Source organism: Mauremys reevesii, linkage group 3, assembly GCF_016161935.1.
Source record: "Mauremys reevesii isolate NIE-2019 linkage group 3, ASM1616193v1, whole genome shotgun sequence".
Classification (NCBI taxonomy): domain Eukaryota; kingdom Metazoa; phylum Chordata; order Testudines; family Geoemydidae; genus Mauremys; species Mauremys reevesii.
This window is the reverse complement of record NC_052625.1, coordinates 164763176-164789601: the sequence shown is the minus strand read 5'-3', so window position 1 is coordinate 164789601 and position 26426 is coordinate 164763176. Positions and strand designations below refer to the sequence as shown.

The 26426-nt window shown below is 43.0% G+C and overlaps 1 protein-coding gene and 1 long non-coding RNA gene across 3 annotated transcripts in view; both read right to left on the bottom strand.

Moving 5' to 3' along the window:
• Positions 1-3596: 3596 nt before the first annotated feature.
• The window catches only part of ELOVL5 (ELOVL fatty acid elongase 5), a 62693-nt gene continuing 39863 nt past the window's right edge, over positions 3597-26426 (bottom strand). For both annotated transcript variants that reach the window (XM_039529443.1, XM_039529444.1), the window contains exons 3-8: positions 19890-20077; positions 11648-11725; positions 10052-10223; positions 8141-8265; positions 6176-6310; positions 3597-5466 (exon numbers count right to left, since the gene is read on the bottom strand). In XM_039529443.1, coding sequence (XP_039385377.1) covers positions 5335-5466; positions 6176-6310; positions 8141-8265; positions 10052-10223; positions 11648-11725; positions 19890-20077 — 830 coding nt within the window. In that variant the 3' untranslated portion in view covers positions 3597-5334. The remainder of the gene's footprint in view (positions 5467-6175; positions 6311-8140; positions 8266-10051; positions 10224-11647; positions 11726-19889; positions 20078-26426) is intronic.
• Positions 23374-24455, bottom strand: LOC120400631. The gene is made up of 2 exons (XR_005595935.1): positions 24417-24455; positions 23374-23432 (listed from the first exon to the last, which is right to left on the bottom strand). It is a non-coding gene; the product is annotated as an uncharacterized LOC120400631 (long non-coding RNA).

Genomic DNA, 26426 nt, shown 5'->3' with positions numbered 1-26426 from the left:
GAGGCAAACCTCACCAAGACTGCGAGTGATGAAAGCGAAGACCAGCAGGACCAGATTGAAGCCAGCTAAGGACAAGTGAAATCAGACAGGAGAAAATAAATGATCAGGTAAATGAAGAGTCAAAAGTCAGCCAAGTCCAAGTGAAAGGCTCAACAAATTATCGAAATGAAGCAGCTCAGACACTAATCGTATAAGGTGGTAACAGCAAATCCCATCTTCACTTGAAAGCTTCAGTCAACAGGCAGACATGAAAAAAGCTCTGAATCTTTGAAATTAAATCAGTCAAGAAGTCAACAGCATTAAAAGAAAAACAGATCAAAAACTAAATTCTGTGCAGAAAGAATGGGCTCCAGTCTTGGGGTAGGGATTCAAGTGTGTGGGGTGGGGGCCTGACAGGGGGTCCGAATGCAAGAGGGTTGGACCCATGGGGGAGGTAGCTCCCTATACAGTGACCTCTTCCCCCTGCAGCTGAGGGGTGATGGGGGCAGGAAGCAGAGGAGAGGTGAGTCTGACCAGCCCTATCTGTTCCAAGGGAAGAGAAAGTCCCTTCTCCCCGCAGCAGCTGAGCCAGGCACAGAATTCCAATTTCCCCAGGAGTATTTCACTCTGTCACTCACCTGGGCTCTACGCTGCACAGATGCTTGGGAAGCAGCTCAGCCACCTGGCTTGCCTGGGTCACTGCTTTCCTGCCCTCCCCTTACAGAGACCATGAGGGGAAAACTGACCTGCTAGCAGAGAACACCTAGCTGCCCCCCCATGTTCCTCCATGCCCCGCTAGGGAGCTCAGGGGGAGGGAGGGTGAGCAGCAATGCCAGGTGCTCTGTGCCTGCTGGTCACTTTCCCCTCGTGAGCTGTGTGGTGAGTCAACAGGAGCTGTTCCCTGCCTTCCCCCGAGGCATCTCATGGGCAAACTGACCAGCAGGCACAGCAACTTGTGTCACCATTTGCCCCCGCCCCCACTGTTCCTCCACAGGAAGGAAGCAGGGCTAAGCATGGGCAACAGGGGTAGACCCCCCCACTTTGGGGAAGTTAGCCTGCTGGCCACACCCTTTCCACCTGAGGCTCCCCCACAGCAGGAGGAGCCCCGGCCTGCCCGCCCCAGCCATGCCGGTCCGGCCCAAGCGCTGAGGTAGGTGGGGCTTCCGAGAGGAACATGGGCCATGGCCTTGGTCAGGGGAGGCTTAGCCTGCCCTGCCTTTGATAACCACCACCCAATGGGGCTCAGGGAGAAAGCTGGGTGCTCTCCCTCTATTGCCTTTGCAATGTATCCAGCTTGAGAGGGCAGTGCCCCCCACAATCTCCACCCATGGTGTGTGGCTGAGTGAACCGGGAGCAGGTTACAGGGAAAACCCACAGCTGAACCCAGTTAAATCTGCAGTGAAGACAAAGGCATAGCACTCTTTACACATACCATTCTGCATGAGTCACAAATGATGATGATGATGACCCCACAGTCCTCATGGCACCCACATGCTAAGGCATATCCCAGACTGCATGCCTACTCTTGTTTTTTCCATGCCTGATGATAAAGGTGAATAGTAGAATGAACAGCACTGATGCAATGCCTGCTGTTGCTTTAAAGCTACTTCTTTTTGTTTCCAGAGCTTGTTCCCTCCCCCCACACACAGAGTGAATTCCCCCATCCTAGCATCCAAGTGAACAATAGCATACTCCCTGAAATGGTGGCAGCAGCTGCACTAATGACTCAACATCAGGGATATCCACAGATTCACACTGGCATTGCTCAGAACAGCATGTTCTAGGAATACATCAGCCCTTCTATCCGCTTCCTGTTTATTTACACGAAGTATTCAGCTCTGAAACTCTCTAACCTGAAATGCGCCAGGGTCTGGCTATTGTTGAAGCAGTGTGGCAAATCCACGACACCTATTAGCTATACAGAATCCTAACCCAGATGATGTGATTTAGGTCATTCAGTACAATTTCAAGTAGATACCAAAGCACCGTGGAACCCCATGCCAGTGTCTGTGTGGGTCCCCACTGTGTCCGGTCCACAGGGAATAATCTACAGAGTCTGGCTCTTTAGCCCGAGTTGTAGAGACTCAGGCTTTTAGAGGTCCCCAGTTCACTCCCTGCCAAGATGGCAGCAGTCACAATTGCGTCTATTAAAATTGAATTTCACTTATATAGCACTTTTCATCCATCAAAGTGTTTTTCAAATAAAATCATCGTCATCATAATCCCCATGTCACAAGTGGGGAAACTGAGGAAGACAGGTGCAATGACAGATCTACGGTCACACAGCAGGTCAGCAGCGGTGCTGGGAATACATACTAGGTTTCCTGACTGTCCACTCTAATAGAGAGTGCTCAAGTTTTTTGCCCCAATCTGTTCACTGATCAGTATAGTATAGTGAAGGCTGATAGAGTCTACACACCCTCTCAAACCTTTCATTTACTATTGGGCAATAGATATAGTATGTAACAGCTACAGATCCATTGTTGATCTTATAGTGACTTGGAATGTTCCACCCACACACAAACTAATTCCCACCCTTTCTTCCACTGACAGCTGGCTACAAGACTGCATGCTAGGTTTAAATTATTATATAGTTTTGTAGCGATGAAGCCGCTGCCCTTAAAAGGTACTGTTAGTTCAGAATACAGCAACCCAGCAACAAATGCTCCTCACTGCACATCGCTGCAGTACTCCACTCTCCCTGCTGATTCCCCAGGGAATACCAGGTTCCGCTTAAGGTTTTAGCCATTTTAAAAGCTGTCCATGGAAGAGACTAGTTACCTGAGGGATTGCATTGCCCAGTGTGATCAAAGCCCCCCCAGGACTGCTACATTCCACTCAAACAGTGAACCTCAGAAGTTAAATTAATGAGTGCAGGAGACAGAGCTTGTTTAATTATTGGCCCACAAAATTGGAACTCACTCCTGGAAGACATCAAAATAACCTTGGACCTTCAGAGCAAAAAGCAAAGCCTGCTTCCTTCTCACAACAGCATGCAGACTGGAGGGAAGAAAGTTAGTGCTTGTCTACATGTGATTCAGGAACAGCTGTTCCTGAATAACTCCATGTGTAAACAAGCCCATAAGTAGTTTCGTACGCTTTATGGATTTTGTGAGGTGCTCAGATACCATAGTGATGGGCATTGTATAAGATCAATTAAATGCTTTTGGTACAGTTAGGGAACAGATAAGGGCAGCAGAGCCTAGGGAAAGCTTTACGAGCATTAATCATTCCTCAGTACTTTTGATAGGTGCATTACTGTCATTTTAGAGACTGGGTTTCTGAGTCAGGAAGATTAGGTGCTATGGCTGGGACCGTAATTTTTGTCCTGTGCTCAGACCACACATCCCATTCTACATGTAAGGAGGCAGTAATTCCACTGAGAGGATTAATCCACCCACCTGGATAATTATTTCTACAATTATAGCCAAGGAACTGCTAAGTGTTTGGTAGCTGTCAATGTTTCTTGTAAGGAATTTGTTATTTGATGTATGTGTGTGTTAAATTTCTGTAAGCGTTTGTAGTTCCCCCTTATTTCTAACGACCATGATAGTTCTCACTTGGCATCATACAAAATAAGGTGCAATATCAAATCCATAAAATAAAGTACTATAGAATTCAGGCAGAGATAATCAAAAATGTTTTAATGATTAAACAATATCAAACATTAACAATGTAGGTATATTCAGATGAGCTAAGGGTTTATTTCTAGCACACTTAGACAGCGTATTTTGAACGTTACAGATGCTGTACTGAAATATGTAAAGACTGTGCAAACCAGTACCTAGAAATGAAGACACACAAGCTTTGATAAAGTAAATGTAAACAGATGTTGTGTCTCCTTTAAAACAAGTAAAGAAAACCCCCAAGGCTAATAGGAAAACTCATTATTTCCCTAACAGATGTGCAAAAAATTAAAAAGTTAAACATGGTAAAACTCTGATATTTATATAAATATCAAACAAAAAATAGTTAACATACAAACTTAAGCAGATGACCAACAGGATGTCTTGCATGATTAGTTAAATGTTCTGAGCTCAATGAATAAAAGTATTCATAATCTAAACTCCACGATAGTAGATAACATACCAGCTATAGATGTCTGCTTTGCAACTGACTCCTCATGTGTGCAAGGCAAGATTTTACATTAATAGGAATTTTAACAAGCAGTTCTAAACAAATTTGTAGATAAGCCAAAAAGTTACAGGTGATCTACACAGTTTACACTCAGGAAACAAACACTCATCTCCAGCACATTTCCAAAGGTTTATTTTTTGATGTCTGTGTGACTTGATCTGTTTAATTTTACTTTCTGGGGAAAAAAAAATCTTTCTGTGAGCTAGGCACATTTTAAGAATGACTTGAAGTATGCTACACAAATAGCAATACAAATGCCAATATGAATAATTACATTTGAAAAGCATCCTTTATCTTCATTTTTAAAAGAACTTTACTAAGGTCATAGACTATCCAGTCACTTTTGAAACATGAATATGGCTATGGTACCACAATGCTTGAAACTGGCACGGTTTCCAGTATTAAAAACTGCTTTGCAATTTAGCAATTCACAGAAGTAAAAAACCAAGATGTACCTTCTCTGTATATTCCCTAACTCTTAGAGACAATTAATATTTAAGTCTTGCTGGACTGCTTAAGCATTAGTGACATATGCAAAATAAAAAAATAAGATCTATTAAAAAGGTAAAATAAACTTCCATCTCGATTGTGACTGCTTAGTCAATTAAAGCCAAATATACAAAACTAAAGGCGCTATTTCCAATTTCACTGTAACATGTAGGAGATACTTAACATTATGCGTCACATACAGTACAGTAAAACTATCAATGGATTTTTCTAAATGACTTATTAAAAAGTCAGTCAACTCAAAGTTGAAACGTACCCTAATTTTGAAACCATTAATAAGCTTTGGGCCCTGCTTTTTAATTTTTTTTTAAGGCATGTGTGTTTACCTACTGAAACCAACATTGTACAAATTACATTTACAATCACATGCATAATCTACAGTAAAAAACATGAGTTTGGATTACAGTGTTCTGAAACTGTGAATCATAATTCAGCACCTATTATATTCACTAGTAAGGCAACAGCAGTGTCATATACTACAATAATACTCCCTTCCACAGTCTATAGCGGGGTCAGTGATGCCTAGAATTATTAACTTTAACTGTATACAGTTTCTAGGGCGTTTGCACAGGTTAAGTCCTACATAAATCGCACTATTCTAGGCAGGAATAGTTACAGTAGCTGTTAGGGTATCAGTGCACAACTCTTATTGTGCTTACAATCAGATTATTTTGTTGTCTGTGGTATCAAAATGGTTTCTCAGTTTGGTCTTCAATCCTTTCTTTGTTTTCTTTGTTTCACATTGTTCTCGAGGGAAGAAAAGCTGTTTGTGTACCCGTTCACAGTGGCTGTAGAGCCATTCTGATATTCTTTCCTTCTGGAGGATGCCTTCTTTTTGTAAGTCTAAAATATATAGATGTGCACAAAGTTTTGTTTTAAATCACATACAAAGGGTCTGTTCCCTCAGAGCAATTAAACATGTGCACTAACTTGCACATCCTAGCACAGGATCCTGATTACAGTGATATACACTAAGCCTTCAACACGTTCAGAGATAATTTTTCAGTAGCTATTATGCTGAATTTTTGAGCCAGAGACTTAATGCTAGCATGCTAGTGTTCTGTATTTGGGGGCCGGGGGGGGGGAGAGAAGGGGAGCAAATGTCAATGCAAAAAATAGTTCCAAATAGTTTTGTGTATTTCTGCAAAGGATTATTTTACAAGTCAAGATTTGGAGCAATTTCCTAAAAGTTGTTATGATCATGTGTGATACTGAGCTATTGTTTTTGCAACTTTGATAATGCATGATACTTCTTTACACAAGTACATTGCAAATTGTCTTTTCAGGTCACTACTGTATTTCAAAATGGAAAGCTGCTTCTTGAGCAGAGCACTACTTCCTATACACTTATACTTTACATTACTTTAGCTAAGCATTTCTTCATCAACTTGTTATTCAAATTCCTAATCTTCCTGAGCTGCACATACAGCATACACGATGAATGGCAGACAAGTGCCAATAGTGAAAACACATTTATACTGAAGAGGGGAAAACCACGTTTCAAGGTTTTCAAATAAGACTGGTGCAAAGAATGAACGAACATTTGTTTTACCTGAATGTAGAAATTTGTGAAGAGGATAATCAAAGAAATCATATAGGAGATCTGGAAATACAGCCATCCCATAGGGAAGGCACATGGCCAAACAACACCACAGCTTGTCTGGAAGATTGTCAGGACAAATTGAATCTGAAAGAGGAAAAAAATAGGAGCACAGTAGTGAAAAGAAGGGGAAACAAACCAACAACCAAGACCTAGTGAAATGATTTCTAAACAAGTCCAAATGGTCACTAAAGTGAGTCTGAAGAGACTTTGCCTTTATGACAGGAACAAGGATTTTAGGAAACATTTGCCGACAGACCTTTGTTTGGACCACAATATTTGGGTTCTTTTTTTGAAAGCTCTTTATTTTACAAATATTGCTTCACCTCAAAGCGCTTAGTGAATCCTGTGCAGGAGTTATTTATCTTAAATGGATTAAAGGGTAAAATCCACCCATGCAAATGAAGTATTCAGACTCAGTGTTGGTGGAGCGTGGAAAGGTCTGGGAAGTGAAATCCACTGCCACAGTACTTGGGACCATAGCACGTGGTGGCTCTCTTGGGGTCCCTGCCTGAGGACCTCTGGCTGGACTACCCAAGGCCACCATGGAGACCTTTTTGGCAGCAGGCAGGGGGTGCCAAGGAACCTCTGCTGGTCTTCTCTGCTTGAGGTCCCTCTGTGCAAACACTGTTCAGGAATTAAGTGCTGAAGAGGGCCTGAAGCAAGTTTCACCCTTACAGGGAAGTTGGCAGATTAAGGACAATAGATTGTTTCCCTGCAAGACAAACAAAACTGAGCATCCTCAGACTGGACAGTGCAGGCAAGACTGCCTTTCCAGGGCTACCATTAGGCATTCAGAGACTTGAGTTCTATTGTAATCAAAACGTGATGAGGAGAAATGGTGCCTAATCCTGGGAGAAGGATGGTGCAGACAGCCCCACACAACACATCAACTTGCCACTGGATCAAGAATGAACACTGTTGACAAATGGACACAGGGACTCAAACTCCCAACAGTGCGTAGCTCTGTCCTGGACGTATTATACCAATCTCTAAGAGAAACCTGAGGTGTCCATTTTCATAGTTTGGCAACACTTGTATAGGTTGTCATACCAATAAGGTTTAATTGAATTGAGTCTACTCACAGCTCCGCCAACCATCTGCCTAGGCAAATCACTTTTGTGCCTCAGTTCCTTTTCTATACAGTGGGGCTAACACTTGCTGTCCTTTATGTGGTGGTTTGAGATCTACAGATTACAAGTACTACATAAGAGCAAAATCTTATTACTGTCACTACATGCATAAACCATTGCTCAGCTATTTTTCTTCTTCATCACACGCTGTACACAAAACATCTAGGCACCAGCGGAGGTATAAGAGAACAATACCAATGGATGTGGGAAAAAGTACAAACAATTATAAAAGTGATTAAATCCACCTACTTAAAGTGCAGCTGAAGGATAGAAATATTGAACAATATTTAGAGAACCATTTACAACTGTACATAAAAAACAGGCAGGAACACAACTGTTTTGCAGGATTAGAATAAAGGGCATCTTTACCTAGGACTTTGAGTCACATGCAGGTTCCAGTCTGTCATTGTAATATCAGTTCATGACCAACAAATGCTTTAGAAGAATGCACTGGCTCAGAGTGCTTGGGAAGAAACTTAGCTTTTCCCTGCATTCTCATGACAGAATCACAGAAAGTGCAGTGCTGTGACATAGGAATAAATTTAGCTGCAAATCAGAGATCAGTGGACAGAGGCATCGCTAACCTTCTCATTGAAAATTACTGTTATGTTACGATGACTGCCCAGAAGCCCCCATTATGCTAAGCACAATGCAAAATGCCCTCCCCTAGTTTACTAGCTTTCAGTCAAGAAATTAAAATTCCCTCCCTTTATTACAGGCAGGGAAAAACAGCTCCTCCAGTGCCAGAGAAGTCTGGCAGGGAACCAAAAACTGAATAACTCACCAGCTGCCCCTGAGTGATGTATTTCTTCCACCACAGATACGGGCGCATAGCTGGAATAGCAGACAATCCGTAGTAGGAGTACATCAGGACATGGATAAAGCTGTTAAGAGTGGCACCAAAGTATGCTAAAATGGAGATGGGAAAAAGAGGGCATTTTAATACAGAACACAAAGTTGGCACACAGAACCTGAACAGTGCTAAAATGCACAGCCACAGAAGGTGACATTTTTAAACGTTAGCAGGACCTTTTTAAATAGTCAGTTTCCCCAAAACTAAAGGCTAAAAAAGAATCAGACTCGCAAACAGGCAATAAGCTCAGGGCCTTTTGCAACTGTGCACACGATCAGTGCATTTTGTGCCAACCTTCCACGCCTACCTGTCCGCTCCACTTATCCAACTAGGGTTGTTGTTCATTTCAACACTCCGCTCAGAAAAGTTGAGGAGGCAAGAGGGTGGAGGTGCACAAACATGTCCACAAACCAAAGCTTCACAGGTCTAATTTTAGACCTAGCCTCCTTTGCCAGGCATTTCCACTGAAACTAGCAGTCTGCTTTTGGTTACAAGACACAACATTCTGAGGATTTCCAAAAGCTCAGTTTACCCATTTTATTTGGCTTTGTTTACAATGGCTCTGTCATTAAAGGATTTGAAGTTTTCGCTGCCTATCACTAAATTGCATACGCTATCAAAGCCCAAGTAGAATAGCTAGCTCGAAAAAAAGAAAACCCAACTAACAGAGAATTATCAAGCATTTTTAAGCCCACTTAAACGTGTGATTGTGCGGCTTTTACTATTGTAAAGCTAAGACAAATAGGTGCTTGACTTCTCTCTAGAACAGTGGTTTTCAACCTGTCGTCTGCAGACCTACGTCTAAAGATTTCCAACGGGGTCTGCACCACTGCTCTAGAACATAGTTACACATGCAGGCTTCTGAAGTTAAATGTTACTTGCTCCATGTTGACATTAAGAAATAAATGCAGTTTCTGTACTGTTCTTCTCAGAACCAAGAAGGGTTGAGAGAGTTTTGCGGCTTTTCTATCCACACAACTGGTATTTCTTATGCACACTGGGTTGGTGACACAGACTGATCCCATAAAAACTTTCCTTCAGCAAAGCTATGCTAATGTCAATCAACAAAATCACTGACCCACAAGCTATGCTATTCTTCTACATTATTGTTGCCTCCCCCATATTTTTATGCTAACACATTTGGGAAACAACGTCAGTTAAAAGCAAATGAAATTAAAAGAATCCAAGTGAGGTTGCAAGAGGTCAGCAGTATTTAGTAACGTTTTAAACAAGAGGAGAGATGGGAAGAGGCAAAAGAGCATTCAGTCAAGTTCATGAGTGCCCATGGGACAAAGATTTTAACTGAAATAATTTGTTATGGCCACCCATAGAATAGGATAAATTAAAGGGAAAAACATCCTGAGTGAGCAAAGTTTTGATGGACTCAGACAATGGTTTGATTTCTAGCAGTTATTAGCCACCTTACACATACCTGGAGCAGGCTTCCAAGCCTGACTTAAAACCTGTTTCTCCTTGGAAGCTTTGCTTGAATATTTGCATGTGCTGTAAAAGAAAGTAAGCACAGCTGACACAGGTGTCAGAGCCACGCTACAGCAGCAGGCAAATAGATTGTACTTCCTGCAAAACTGATTCTCTATCTACACTGAAACGCTTCCACTGTTCAATCATTGCAGGAAGGGCCTACAGGCAGCTTCATACCTGCAACTATTGGTATTGCTTGTAATTTAATAAAGCAACTTAATTTTTTTGCTACATTTTAAGCAAGATGGGCCAGATCCTGAGACTGAAGTCAATGGGAGTTGCTTATTTGCATCCTGTGGCAGAATTTGGCCTTAAATAAAACATAGGTCTGTTGTAGGTTCTCTCCTCCACAGTACTTACAGTGACCACAAGGCACCCAGTTCATCACAAACCACCAGATGTTCAGCATGGATGCATGATGATAGACATGAAGAACAGTGATCTGGTAATGATTTTTTCGCAAAATGAAAAAGAAGGTGTCCATGAATTCGATGAGTTTGGAGAAGTAGTACCACCAAAGGACACGTACGATCTACACGGAGAGGAGGGAAAAATAAAATTCAGGAGTTGTCCCTGCAATTCTCTCAAGTCAACAGAACACATCTCACTACTTCTAGATATTCATGGCAAATCATTGGAAAGCTCAGTGCATTCCTTGCACCAAGTTTTCTGTAAGAGAGACATGAGTCTAAAGAGGCAGCTATAATTGAGAAGGATGACAGAGAATATTTTATGAGGCTATTAAAGTGAGACACGAGGCAGGATGTTTAACCAACGTATTCCTGTTTTGCTCTCTGTGGAAATCATCTCCTCTACATACCACAGAAATGTTTTGTTGAGGATGGGGGAAAAGCAGTTCACAGCAGGGTGGTCAGGTGCGGGGAGGAGAAGAGTTATAAACTTTTTTTTTTTAAATTTTAAGTGTGCCCAGTAACGGGCATAGTAGGTGTCAAACATGAATCCAGCCTCAAGAGGTCTTTTCAAATACCAAATGTGATTAGTAGGGCCCTACCAAATTCACAGTCCATTTTGGTCAATTTCACAGTCATAGGATTTTTAAAATAATAAATTTCATTATTTCAGCGATTTAAATCTGAAATTTCACGATGTTGTAATTGTAGGAGTCCTGACCCAAAAAGGAATTGTGTGTGTGTGTGTGTGGGGGGGGTGTTGCAAGGTTATTGTAGGAGGAGTTGTGGTACTGCTACCCTTATTTCTGCACCGCTGCTCACAGCAGCGCTGAGCAGTTAGAGAGCAGTGGCTGCTGGCCAGGAGCCCAGCTCTGAAGGCAGAGCCGCCACCAGCAGCAGTGCAGAAGTAAGGATGGCATGGTACAGTATTGCCACCCTTACTTTTGTGCTGCTGCCTGCAGAACTTAGCCCTCAGTCAGCAGCTGCCACTGTCCGGCCAGCCAGCTCTGAAGGCAGCAGCGCAGAACTAAGAGTGGCATGGTATTGCTACCCTTACTTCTGCACTGCTGCTGGCAGGGTGCTGCCTTCAGAGCTGGGTGCCAGGTTAACAGCCACTGCTCTCCAGCTGCCCAGCTCTGAAGTCAGCACAGCAGTAAGGGTGCCAATACCATGAGCCCCCCTAAAATAACTGTGTGACCCTCCTGTAACTCCCTTTTGGGTCAGGACCCCCAATTTGAGAAACATTGGTCTCCTCTGTGAAATCTCTGTAATATAGGGTAAAAGCACACAAAAAGACCAGATTTCACAGTAGGAGACCAGATTTCATGGTCTGTGACACATTTTTCATGGCCATGAATTTAGTAGGGACTTAGTCCCTAATATGATCTAATCACTAACTGCCAAGTTTCACCGTGTACTTTCTGTGCACTGAGTACAATGGGGGGGGGGGGAGAGAGTCTGTTTAGATAAATCCTGTTCTGCTCTTCACTCATCTGCAAAGAGAAAATTTCAAGTACCAATTGAGAGTTATAACAAGTAATGTTACCTTCATATCAGCTTCACCTCCACTGTGTGTGTCCTGACAGAAGAAATTGTATCCTCCTTCCCACACTCCTGTAACCAGCTGACAAGATGAAAGAATAAGGTATCATCTGATGAAAATATTGCACTTGACAGTACACCTGAACCATAGCTGCAGCTTTACTGACCGATTCTGGGACATTAGGTTACAATTTAAGCCCCAAACAGTAACTGAATCATGGTAGCGATTGAAAGCCTAATTAACAGTTCCATATTCTTCCCTGCCACCCTTCCTGCTCCAATTACTGTGTCCTGGACTAAACAGGACAGGTAAAAGGTCCCATCCCCGTCAAGTTTTGAAAGATTTGTGTGTGTTTTTGAACAAACCTATTTTAGAGCACAGAAACGTTTTTTAGCTGATTATTTTCTGCAGAAGTGGGGCACTTAGACAAAAAGTAAGTTCTATTTCTGACTTTTTGAAGAAAAGATACTAAGTTTTATGTGCACAGAGTATGAACTAGGAAAGAAAAACTGCTGGAGTTTTACAGCCTTTATGTTGCATGCCCAGTGCCTTATGATGGCAAAAGTAATACCTGAACATTTCCATTATACCAAAACTTTCCCCATGCCTAATACTTCAAAAAGGTACTGAATTCGAATCATGTCGACGGTTTTACTTGTTTGGAAATAGTTCACCTTTCCTCCGTTGTGTCAAATTATTCACATTTTCAGAATTATTTATTGTCTGAAGAAATCATGAAGAGTTAGTATTCTTGAAGAATCCGAATGTAGCAGATTACTTTTAATACTAAACCTTTCAGTGCTGGTATGTTCCAGCCAGCCAAATGACTACCTGCATTATATAGGTGGTTGTCAATTTCCTGGCACTGTGTGTGATAGTAATTTGTTCCTACAGGTCTTATGACAAAGATTCTGGGCACCCCTATCACATGTACATTATTAGGTTGAACCAAGCTGTATGTTTTCATTTCTTTCTTCTTTGCCACTATGTTCCCATTACAGCTCTTGAACTGAAGGGGTTGTGTTTGGCTGCTTCTAGCCTTGTAGGGTATATTTACACTGCAATTAGACACCCGCAGCTGGCCTGTGCTAAGGGGCGTTTAACTGTGGTGTAGACATTTGGGTTCAGGATGCAGCCTGATCTCTGGGACCCTCCCACCTTATAGGGTCCTAGAGCCAGGGCTCCAACCTGAGCCCACAAAGTCTATGCTGCAGTGAAACGGCCCCTTCGTCTGAGCCCCGGGAGCCTGGTGAGCTGGCACAGGCCAGCTACAGGTTTTTAAATAGCAGTGTAGACATTTCCATGAGGTATGTCTACATAACGAATGGCAGCGAGACTCAGAGCCCAGGTCGACAAACTCAGGCTTGCACTAAGAATAGCTGTGTAGACATTGCTCAGGCTGGAGCTCAGGCTCTGAAACCTGAGGAAGGACTTCAGAGCCCCAACTCCAGCCTGAGCAGCAATGTCTACACAGCTATTTGTAGCTCCATAGTGTGAGGCCTGATAGCCTGAGTCTGCCAACCTGAGCTCTTGAGACTTGCTGCCACAGGCTGCCGCTCGCTGTGTAGACATACCCAGAGATTCCCAGCAGTCTTCCCCATCCCCCATTAATGTTTCTATTAAATTATCCATGCTATTATAAAGTTTGGCATTTTGGGCACTTTAAAAAAAGGAGTGGTAACTGATTTAGATAATTTCCAGGTGCAAAAAGTAGTTCAGTCCAAACTAGGAAAAACAGTTCAGAAATGAGTATTCAGAACAAGAGTCGTCCATTTCTGGCCCCATCTACACTCATGCAGGAACTGGGTTAGCAAGAACATTTAATCACAGTTCTTGCCAACAAAGTGCTAATAGAGGAGGGCTTCTCTGTCAGTGTCACTAGGGATGACTTGGGTTACAAAAAGTATTTTACATAACCACTGAAAACTTTGTAGTTAAATAAGTTAAGGATAAGAGCTGTTAATTTACTTGCACGTACCTCAGAATCGGAGAATGGGTAGTAAATTAGTTCTAGTTAGGTCTTATAGAAGTTAAGCACTTAAATGGCCTGCCCTTTTCTAATGTCAATTTTTTCACAACTAGATCATTTTTCCACCTATTTTTTTTAAGAATGTGTGAAGTGCTTTGGAACAGTTAGTTTTACTTTAAAAATTAAAACAAAATCCAAAGTCAGTTTGTGTCACCATTTTTGATCTTCTTCACAAACACCACCATTTAAAGCAAGCAATTAACTATACACTAATACATACACTTAAGAGTCCTCTTATGAATGGTATGGGTGAAAGAATCAAACTGAGCATCACCATACCACAAATGAGAAAATCTTATTGAAGGACAGCTGCAGCCTTGCATGTGACTATAAACTAAAAAAAACCCCAACAGCAATATATCCATCTATTCTCCTTTATGTCAGTCTAACCAACTGCTCACCCATAAGCAAAATACAATTCTGCTATCATACTTCTCATCCAAGAGGAGACCCCCAGATCTCTGTGTGCATAAACATTTAAAAGCAGAAGCATGCCAAAGGACCAACTTCATTCCTGGACAGTGGGTGCTGCACAGAGACCATCATTATGACAGCATGGAAAGAGTTCTGAATAACTGAAGACTGAAAAGCCTGTATGGATTCTTTAGCATCCTCAAGTTAGTCAAGTAGCATAAAACCTTGTTTCAGGACATTGTGTGGAAAAAGCTTACATAATCCTCATCATTCCAGGGGCCATTAAAATGGAGGAATAACTACAACATTTACACTGTATTTATTCCACTTAGTGAATATTTGCTACAGTCAACAACCCTACATACTATAAGCTTTTTTTTTTTCAGAGTAATTGGTATGTCCGAGTTGTGCAATCCAAAGTGGGGGTTTGTTTTTCTTAACACTTGTAATTAAACCTGGTATGAAATTTCTTCCACTTAAGTAAAGTAACCAATGGTGTTCTGATGCAGCCCTTTAAAGGGAAGAATGGACCTGTAGTCAGAGACTATTTCAAATAACTTACTACTCATTTGTTTCCAGAAGTGCTCACAACATGCTCTGCTTTTTCTAAACATGAAAAATAATCAATCATGCTTGGTTTCTCTAATTTACTCACGTTTCTTTTAGCCACATTTATTAGCTCTACCTTATTTCAGCACATATTAAAAAGACAATTAAGAAACTAGCCACACATGGGACACACTGACCTGACCAGTAATTGTTCCCAAATGTATTATTTATATAGGTGCAAGTACTGGTATGACACGTTGTTTATATTAATGTTACTGTCTACATGACCTGCAAAATTCGGTGCTATCATTTGATGAACAATGGTTTACTAACATGTCTCCCCCACCTCTTCTCTGTTTACAGGAGATGGGGCCAGTCCACCTTACTGCTGGTATCAACTGGCTCTGCAATAAGTCTTGAGTCACTTGGGAATCACTAATCTTGTGTTTACAGCATAGGTAGGTCCCCTAATCACTTAGGACCTATGAATCTCTGTACTTTTCAGCTGTAACTAGGGAAGTCCTGTAGCTGTACTTTTAATTTGGCAGGAACACCAGTGGAGTTCAACTCTCTTTCCTAAAGGCACCGTCAATGCTAGATCATGGACATGTCTTTTCTTATGAAATGCAGCTGTCTACAAAAGACTGACTGTAGCAGAATGAAAGAGCAGTTTCCAGCAGAAATACAGAACATGGGATGTTTAAATTACCTAAAGTTCACCATTCTAAAGGCAATTTTTAAAAATGCTACTCAACATTAACAGTATGGTCATTTAGTTCTGAGGAACCAAAGCAGAATCTTTATTAACACAAAAGTGAACACCCTACAGTTAAGAGTTTGTTTTTGTCCCTGTTACTTTCTCCCTGTCTGCTTTCATTTTTTCTTTAATTTTGTAATTGTTTTACTGAACTTTATAAACTGCTTTGGGGTTACCGTTTGTGTCAAACACCCCGCACAAAATAAAACTGTACCGTGGACCTTCACTAACAGAAGGTCTGGATTGAGGCACGTTAGTGAGGCAATATGTACAAACTTGCTGCTCTGTTGATACAGACACAGAACTTTAGCCTCCATGCTGTCAGGAAGCTTTCCCAATTAAAACAAGGGACCCAATGATATTGCATACTGGCAAATACAAGTGAACAGGGGGACTTCAGTTCACAAGAATTTTAGGTTAAAGTGGAGAAGAGGCAGAAATTCAAACCTTATTTTTCTGATCTTAAGAAAGCAAATAGAAGGGAAGTGTGTAAAAATGTATCTTTATGAATGTGCACTCAATTCTAAAAGACAGAAGCCATATTGGTTAAGTTTAATCATATCTTAGTTGGGATGTTGACTTAGTTGTATGGTGACCCAATTATCTCAGATTCTAGAAAACTCATTCTTTTAAACAAGATTAGTAAATGGTGTTCCTGTCATGACTCACAACCATTAATAAAATTGCAGCAAGACTCCAAATACAACATCAGGTACAGTAACTGCAAGCTGCTAAATGTTTTATGTACTTAAAAAAATCTGTAGACATAAATGTCAAATATGAATATGCAATGAAGTGTCCATAGAACATTACCAAATTTCATATAAAAGCACCACATTTGCAAACAGGATGTTGGACAGGATAAACATTCTTATATTTCTTGTTAGCAAAAGAGATACTCTCCTGCAGAGGAATTGTGAATTGTCAACACGGGTAGTATGGAGCAAACATGCACAGGCTTAATATTATGCAAGTGAGTTGTCCAACCGAAGTTAGTGGGACTCCTCCCGTGTGAAAGCTTTCCACAGGATCAGGGTCTTAGCTGGCACTCCATTATTATGCTTGCCCTCAACTTTGCCATTGTAGGACTACATAAATATGGGCACAATGCAGAGTCTATTGAAGGGGGTTTAAAGAACTGGTTTTATTTACCCTAGAAGTTTTCTGAGGTGCTGAACAGAAATGCACTGTATACCAGGGCCGGCTCCAGACCCCAGCGTGCCAAGCACGCACTTGGGGAGGCATTTTGCCGGGAGGGCAGCAGGCGGCTCCGGCGGACCTTCCGCAGTCATGCCTGCAAGTGGTCCACCGGAGCCGCGGGACCAGCGGTCCTCCCGCGGGCATGACTGCGGAGGGTTGGCTGGTCCCGTGGCTCGGGTGGACCTCCCGCATGCCGGAGCCGCGGGACCAGCAGACCCTCCGCAGGCACGTCTGCAAGAGGTCCCCCGGAGCTGCGGGACTGGCGACCGGCAGCACACCCCCTGCGGCACGCCGCCGTGCTTAGGGCGGCCAAATTCCTAGAGCCACCCCTGCTGTATACATATAATGTAGTTTACGTTACAAAATGCTAAGTCACAGCATACACAGGTTACTGAGGCCATTAACATTTAATATAACACTGTAGCTCTGTGGGTGTCTATTTATAAAAAATAGTTATATTGCACCCATTAATGTGCTCACCACACAAAGCAGGGGGAGGTCTCTGTCTGGCTAGCTGGAAGAAAAGGGGTATTGTCCCTTTAAGGGCTCTTCTCCCTACCTGTTGTAGGAAAGTTTACAGATATGGACAGTATGCAGCTGGGGCCAGGCAAGGAGAAGGCCACTGCACCACCCTTCCCGCTGGCTGTAAGAGTGTAGATGTGGGGAGTATTTATAACACAGTTGCCAACTTTCATGCAGTAAATAAGCACCCTGACTTTCACAATAAGCAAAAATCAAGTTAATTCCATTTCAAAACAAGGCCAAAACAAGCCAGTCCCTAAGAACCCTAACACTCTATGTGACTAGATCCCCCCCATGTGCAGTCTGGGACTGTGGTGGGCCCACTGTGCATCCTTGGCTCTCTCCCCCACCTTGTTCCCAGCAAGCAGGAGCCAATCAAAAAGGTCCGATTTCTGCATTTCCCCCCCACAGGTTTGGCATGTCTGATTTATACCCCATGCAGCCCCAGACAGCCCCTCTTTTACCGGGATCAGGCTGGCAGCATTCACTCACCCATGAACTTGACAAAAGGACCAGATTCCCTTTTGATCTGCTGTGGGCATTTTACTAGTTGCCCTTTTCCCTGGGGAGCTGGGAAGGAATTTTCCCCTTGCTGCCGGACTGGCCAAAGCGGGGTGGGCTTTTTCTCCTTCCCCACAGTAAGTTTGGGATCCAGTAGGTTGGAGTAAAGGAGTTAGGTTGTAATGCTGCACCTTAGTACATAAGACTCATCACAGCAGGCACTCTACGGAAAGGATATAGTTATTGGATGATATGGATTGGGAAAGGATTTGAAGGAAAGCATCCCTTAAGGGAGCTGAAGAAGGGGGTCTGGGGTTTCTACGTCTGGAATAGCAGAGCCAACCCCCACCCCCTTTCACCTCAAGTGAGGGAAGGACATTGGGTCCCAGCAGTGAGACAGCTAGGACCTGGGTGGGGATTATTTGCAAGTGATTAAGGAAAGGATGTTGAGCTGCACTGTACAATTTATTGCTGGCGTTTCCAGATATTTTAAGTGAATAAAGTTGTGGTCTTGCCAGACAATGCTGAATGGATATTTTCATGCAGAGAGCAAGATCACTAAATATAACGCTAACGCTGAAAATCAAGGTGCATTATATATTTGCAGTAGCAAAGACTATGTTCAATGACATTCTAGTTAAATTTAAGCTCTAGCCACTAATCATGTAGCCTACAGGTGAAGTTTTATTTTTCCCTTCACCATATCAAAGACATTGACTATGTGACTTTATGGCAGTTTTCTAAGCCACATGAGTAATGCCAGGCAAGTGTTAAAAAAAAAACAAAAAAAACAACCATGCATTTGATTTAGCTGAGTTGACAAGGCAAATGGTGCTTAATAAGTGGGGAGATTGCCATGAAAAAGAGAAGCAGTTCAGCTGTAATACAACTATAAAGGCTTTACATCATATAAAGTTTACGGAATATTGTATAGGGAATAGTGTGAAGGAATAACTTTTAAATAAGAAAAAATAATGAATTAATAATAACGATAATACTTAGCTTGTACAGTGCTTTCCGTCAGTAGATCGCTTTAATAAAGGAGATCAGTATCATTATCCCCATCTGTAAAATGGGGAAGCTGGCACACAGAAAGGGAAAGTAACTTGCACAAAGTCACCCAGTAGGCCAGTGGCAGAGCCAGGAACAGAACCCCGGTGCCCTAAGTCTCAGTCCAGTGCTCCAAGTTCACAGAATCAGACATTAGTAATGGAAAAGACTTCTTAGTGGTTACTAGGCCATCCTCCTACCCTGTTACAAAAACTTCATGTGGGAAATATGAGTATTATTCTGAGTGCTAGAAGAGAAGAGATCAGCTGCAATGGGAATTTTATCTACACTTACTATAATGCCAAAGAAATCTGCACTTGTATATATGCCATAGATTAAGATGTTTGTCATGAAGTCTGTGGTGATATTGCTTATGCTTAATTTTATATATTTGCATGGAGTAATCTCAGACAATACACATACCTATCATATTTACACAATTATTTAAGTGATATGAAGCTTAAAGTGTTAACATAATTAACTTTGATTTTTTTTAAGTACCTACTGAAAAAAAAATTAACCCCAGCATATTAATTGTGAACATTCTTATTGATCTGGTTGATGGGGTAGGATGGAATTTATAGTTTCTGGATCTCTATCTTGTAAAATAAAACAGACACATAGTTTCACTCAAAGTTGAAGGAATTATATTAAATAATCTGGTTTTAACTTTGTGAAAACAATGGCATCCCAAGTGTGCTAACATATTTCTGTTACAGAACAACCAAGATGATTGAGAAGATGTGATTCTCAAATGTGCAAAAGCAAAGATTAAGATGTGGATCTAATACATTTAAATAAAATTATATTCTATGCTCCCTAGTGAGATGTGATGTAACTACCCATTCTTAGAGCAGCCCGCCTGTAGTTCTCTTTTAGGGGAGTAGTTAGGAACTATTCAAATACTACTGAGGTTTACCTGAAGATTATAACAAGTCACGGAAGTTGAGTTTTCCTTTTCATTGTGTGCTCAAGGAGAGCTTCACATTTCAGAACAATTTATTTTGCACACCATCCTCTATGCCCTAAGGCATTAACAGCAGTGCTCGTATGAACTTAGTAATAATGGTGATTTTCTTTGGAGAAGTGACCACTGAAGAATTGTTGCAACATTTTGGCAGTTATTTTACCAAGTTTAGGACAACAATATGCACAGACAGGTTTTTGGTGTAAGTGGGGGTTAAATAGGGTACTGCACAAAAAAAACAAAAAAACCCTCCTACCTCATAAAACATATAAAATGACAGTAGCGTAAGTCCAGCATTATAGACCACTAGAATTCCTCGGCATGAGAATGGTTGTTTATTCTGCATGTACTTGGGTCCTATCCATACGATTAATAAGTATAAGACAGAGAAGATAAATGTAGGTGTATAGTTATCCAGAAGAAGCCATCCTTTTACTCTGGGATCTGAAATAAAATTTAAAAAAAAAAAAAAAACACAACAAAATTTACTACCGCAATTTAGTAAATGGAAATATTTAAAAAACAAACACTTACTATAAGCCTTGTCAGGAAAACATTTTGCTCAATCACCTAACATGAACCAATGTGAATGAAAGAAAATGCTTAATGGAAAACAGCAAATAAACTTACTAGAAATGCTGATTGTTCTGAATTACACAATAGCTTGCATATATAGCAAGGTTACATTTAATCACACTGTTGCTAAGCAAAATGCAAGTAATACTGCTCCCAATGAAAACATTGCTTTCAAAAGGGAGTTTTCTGCTAAGTGTTTTAAACCTATTACTTGAAATCTATCTTTGGTATTTGGGACAGAAGAAGATTCTGAATAAGTTTTAAAGCTGATAAACTTCACCGTGCTGTTTTTCGTTTGTTTCTTCCTCTCTCCCTGAAAGGCTCAATATATCAACATAGCTAGTTTTCAAAGTCATATCTGCTTACTGTATTAACAAAAGTACATTCTTACTGTTTTTATTTCTGCTAGTCCTTAGGAGCCAGTATGGTCAAGAGAGGGAACTGGATTCCTTATTGTGCATCACACACTATATTCCAAGCAATAAATTACACCAGCGTAAACCCAAACAGGATGCTGATTTTACACAAGTGTTACTCAGAATAATTTGGCTTTTGGAACTTTTTTATTGGTGATGCATGAGAAGGAAAACAGCCCTGTTGAGAGTCTGATTCCAGGGGAAGTTGGCAAGACTGGCAAGTAGAAGACACATTTTTAAACAGTAAACTGAACAAATTTGATATGGATATAAAAATATTCAGACAAATATAATGCTCTTTTACAAAATCACTTTTTGAACTGAAATACACATAAGGAAATAGTCATGGAGAAGGTGTCAGCTTGTCCCGTTCCATAGAGGCCTGTCTATAATGGGATCAACACACAGTTTAATACAAGCTCACACCAATTCAGTTTAGATACTCTGGGTACGTCTACACTACAGGATTATTCCGATTTTACATAAACCGTTTTTTTAAAACAGATTGTATAAAGTCGAGTGCACGCAGCCACACTAAGAACATTAATTCGGTGGTGTGTGTCCATGTACCGAGGCTAGCGTCGATTTCCGGAGCGTTGCACTGTGGGTAGCTATCCCATAGCTATCCCATAGTTCCCGCAGTCTCCCCCGCTCATTAGAATTCTGGGTTCAGATCCCAGTGCCTGATGGGGCAAAAAACATTGTCACGGGTGCTTCTGGGTACAGCCTCACCCCGTGAAAGCAGCAGCAGCCAACGGTTTTGTGCCTTTTTTCCTGGTTGAACTGTGCAGACGCCATAGCACAGCAAGCATGGACCCTGCTCAGCTCAAGACAGCAATCATGGATGTTTTAAAAACCTCGCGCATTCTCATGCACTCAATGCTGAACCAGGACCTGCAAAGCCAGGCAAGGAGGCAGCGGCTACAGCAGCGCGGCGACGAGAGTGATGAGGACATAGACACAGAATTCTCTCAAACTAAGGGCCCCTGCGCTTTGGAGATCCTGCTGGTAATGGGGCAGGTTCTAGCCACTGAACGCTGATTTTGGGCCCGGGAAACAAGCACAGACTGGTGGGACCACATAGTTTTGCGGGTGTGGGACGATTCCCAGTGGCTGCGAAACTTTTGCATGTGGAAGGGCACTTTCATGGAACTTTGTGACTTGCTTTCCCCTGCCCTGAAGCGCCAGAATACCAAGATGAGAGCAGCCCTCACAGTTGAGAAGCGAGTGGCAATAGCCCTCTGGAAGCTTGCAACGCCAGACAGCTACCGGTGAGTCGGGAATCAATTTGGAGTGGGCAAATCTACTGTGGGGGCTGCTGCTACGAAAGGTAGTGACTCTGGGAAATGTGCAGGTCATAGTGGATGGCTCTGCCGCAATGGGATTCCCTAACTGTGGTGGGGCGATAGATGGAACCCATATCCTTATCTTGGCACCAGAGCATCAGGGCACCCACTACATAAACCGCAAGGAGTACTTTTCAATGGTGCTGCAAGCACTGGTGGATCACAAGGGACATTTCACCAACATCAACGTGGGAAGGCCAGGAAGGGTTCATGATGCTCGTGTCTTCAGGAACACTACTCTGTTTAAACGGCTGCAGCAAGGGAATTGCTTCCCAGACCAAAAACAACAGTTAGGGATGTTGAAATGCCTGTAGTTATCCTGGGGGACCCAGCCTACCCCTTGACGCCATGGCTCATGAAGCCATATACAGGCAGCCTGGACAGTAGTCAGGAGTTGTTCAACTACAGACTGAGCAAGTGCAGAATGGTGGTAGAATGTGCATTTGGCCGTTTTAAAGGCGCGCTGGCGCACATTATTGACTCGCTCAGACCTCAGCCAAAACAAATGTCCCCATTGTTATTGCTGCTTGCTGTGTGCTCCACAATCTCTGTGAGAGTAAGGGGGAGACCTTTATGGCGGGGTGGAAGGCTGAGGCAAGTCACCTGGCCGCTGATTACGTGCAGCCAGACACCTGGGAGATTAGAAGAGCATACCAGGAAGCGGTACGCATTAGAGACACTTTGAAAACCAGTTTCATCACTGGCCAGGGTACAGTCTGACTGTTGTGTTTCTTTCTCCTTGATGAAACCCTCCCCTCCTTGATTGACTCGACTCATTCACTGCAAGCCACCCTCCCCCCTTTGATCACAGCTTGCTTTCTAAGGAAATAAAGTCACTTTTGTTTAAAAATCATGTATTCTTTATTACTTAATTATAGAAAGAGGGAGAGAACTGACAAGGTAGCCTGGGTGGGGTTTCGGAGAATAGTAGGGAAGTAAAAGGCCACTATAAAAATTTCATAGTTTCATAATAATGACAGCCTTTTGGTTGGGCTGTCCACTGGGGTGGAGTGGGCGGGTGCACGGAGCCTACCCCCACGAGTTCTTACTTCTCTGGCAGGTGAGGAGGCTAAGGAACACGGTGAGGGGGGAGGGTGGTTATACAGGGGCTGCAGCAGCACTCTGATCCTGCTGCCGTTCCTGAAGCTCCACCATCCGCCGGAGCATGTCAGTTTGATAACGCAGCAGCCCCAGAGTTGCGTCCCGCCACCGCTGATCTTCCTGCCGCCACCTCTCATCTCGAGCATCTCTCCTGTCCTGACATTCGTCCCTCCTATCCTCATGTTCACTGGCATCTTTCCTGTACTTTGCTACCAGGTCCTTCCACTCATTCAGATGAGCTCTTTCATTGCAGGTCACATCCATTATTTCCGAAAACATTTCTTCTCGCGTCTTTTTTTTCCCCCGCCACCTTATCTGAGAGCCTTCGGGACAGAGTAGGGATACTTGAAAAATTTGCAGCTGCATGAGGGAGGGAAAAGAGGGAGAGAAGTATTTAAAAAGATACATTTTAGAGAATAATGGTCATACTCTTTCACGGTGAACAACACTATTCACCTTACATAGCACACGTGTTTTCACTACAAGGTCGCATTTTGCTTCTTAAATGAGTGCCTGCGGCTTTGGTGGTACAGATCACAGACGCAGGTCTGGGCTCAGAACTCTGCTTGCATGCGGCCATGGTAAGCCATTGTCTTTCGTCTTCTGCAGCCTTCATCTATCCAGCACCCTCCTTTCCCAAATAGCAAGCTAAGTCCATTGAGTGCTGCTTCTTTCCTGTTAACGTGCAGCAGCAGAAACCACCACGTGTCTAGTATCATGGAAGATCATTGCTAAACATCCCCCCTTTCCACCCCGCCCACAACCGCGTGGCTGGTAGCAGGAAAGATCCCTGCTAGCCAAACGTGGGAAAGCGCAGCGCCAATCGCGTCCCCATCACCCCCCTGCTTGGCTACCTGCAGGGAAGGATTTCTTTTAAGCAACAAGCAAACAGCCCAGCAGGAATGGCCATCTCTAGCCCCTTACTTAAATTCCTCAATTTCAACCAGGTTACCATGAACGATATCACGCTCCTGAGGATAACACAGCGAGATAAAGAACGGATGTTGCTTGAATGCCAGCAAACACCGGGACCATACGCAGCTAGGCTTTGTCATGCAATACCACCAGATTACTTGCTACATGCATGGCGTGATCAAATGTCCTACTGTGGAGGACGGAATAAAGCAGCGCTGCCCAGAAACCTTCTGCAAAGGCTTTTGGAGTACCTCCAGGAGAGCTTCATGGAGATGTCCCTGGAGGATTTCCGCTCTATCCCCAGACATGTTAACAGACTTTTCCAATAACTCTACTGGCCGCGAATGAATCCCAAGTCCTCAGGGCAAATTAATCATTAAAAAATGCTTGCTTTTAAACCATGTCTTATATTTACAAAGGTACACTCACCAGAGGTCCCTTCCATGGCTTCATGGTCTGAGATAGTTGCTTGGGAGGGCTGGAAGGGTAATTCCGTCTGGATGAGAAAAAGCTCCTGGCTGCTGGGGAGAAAGGAGTGCTGTGTGCTCTCTACAAGCTCGTCCTCCTCATCTTCCCCATCCGCAGAATCCTCAGCCATGGCTGCGATTACCATCCCCACCTCGGAATCCACGGACAGGGGTGGGGTAGTGGTGGAGGACCCCCCTAGACTTATATGCAGCTCAGCGTAGAAGCGGCATGTTTTTGGCCTTGCCCCGGACCTTCCGTTTGCTTCTTTGGTTTTCTGGTAGGCTTGTCTGAGCTCTTTAACTTTCACACGGCACTGTACTGAGTCCCTGGTGTGGCCTCTCTGAATCATGGCCTTGGAAATTTTTTCAAATGTTTTTTCATTTTGTCTTTTGGAACAGAGTTCTGTTAGCACGGAATCCTCTCCCCATACAGCGATCAGATCCAGTATCTCCCGTGCAGTCCATGCTGGAGCTCTTTTTCAATTCTCAGGAGACTGCATTGTTACCTGTGCTGATGAGCTGTGCGTGGTCACCTGTGCCGATGAGCTCTCCATGCTGGCCAAACAGGAAATGAAATTCAAAAGTTCACGGTGCTTTTCCTGTCCACCTGGCCAGTGCATCTGAGTTCAGATGGCTTTCCAGAGCGGTCACAATGGTGCACTGTGGGATAGCTCCTGGAGACCAATATCGTCGATTTGCGGCCACACTAACCCTAATCCGACACGGCAATACTGATTTGAGCGCTACTCCCCTCGTCGGGGAGGAGTACAGATATCGGTATTAAGAGCCCTTTATATCTATATAAAGGGCTTCGTTGGGTGGACGGGTGCAGCGTAAAAATCGGTTTAATGCTGCTAAATTCAGTATAAACGTGTACTGTAGACCAGGCCTCTGTAGCAGTGATGAGGCTCCAGCTCTATTTTATTTGAGCTCAGAAACCATACCGTAGCCTGGGGGCAATCTACACTGTAGTCATAGGGTGTGACTGGACCTCACATAAACATACGCAAAGTAGCTTTATTCTAGCTGAGCTAGCTTTTCTCGGGAGTGCTGAAATCACAGCAGCACAGGCCGCACAAGCCCACTCACAACCTTCAGCACTTATTCAGGCAGCTAACCCATGTGGATGCCCACTCAGCTACAGCTGCTCTGATACTTGAGCTAGCTCCATTTAAGTTAGCTCAGGTATGCCTAGGCAAGTTGCAATCACACCCCATGACTGCAGTGTAGATATAGAATAATAGAATATCAAGGTTGGATGGAACCTCAGGAGGTCATGTAATCCAATCCCCTGCTCAAAGCAGGACCAACCCCAATTAAATCATCCCAGCCAGGGCTTTGTCAAGCCGGGCCTTAAAAACACCCATTCCAGTGCTTCACCACCCTCCTAGTGAAATAGTGTTTCCTAATATCCAACCTAGACCTCCCCCACTGCAACTTGAGACCATTGGTCCTTGTTCTGTCATCTGCTACCACTGAGAACAGCTGAGCTTCCCCTCAGATAGTTGAATGCTGCTATCAAATCTCCCCTCACTTTTCTCTTCAGCAGACTAAATAACCCCAGTTCCCTCAGCCTCTCCTCGTAAGTCATGTGCCTCAGCCCCCTAATCATTTTCAATGCCCTCTGCTGGACTATCTCCAATTTGTCCACATCCTTTCTGTAGTGGGGGGCCCAAAACTGAACACAATACTCCAGATTTGGCCTCACCAGTACTGAGTAGAGGGGAATAATCACTTCCCTCAATCTGCTGGCAATGCTCCTACCACTGCAGCCCAAAATGTCATTAGCCTTCTTGGCAACAAGGGCACACTGCTGACTCATATCCAGCTTCTCATCCACTGTAATCCCCAGGTCCTTTTCTGCAGAACTGCTGCTTAGCCAGTTGATCCTCAGGCTGTAGCAGTGCATGGGATTTTTCCATCCTAAGTGCAGGACTCTGCACTTTCCCTTGTTGAACCTCATCAGATTTCT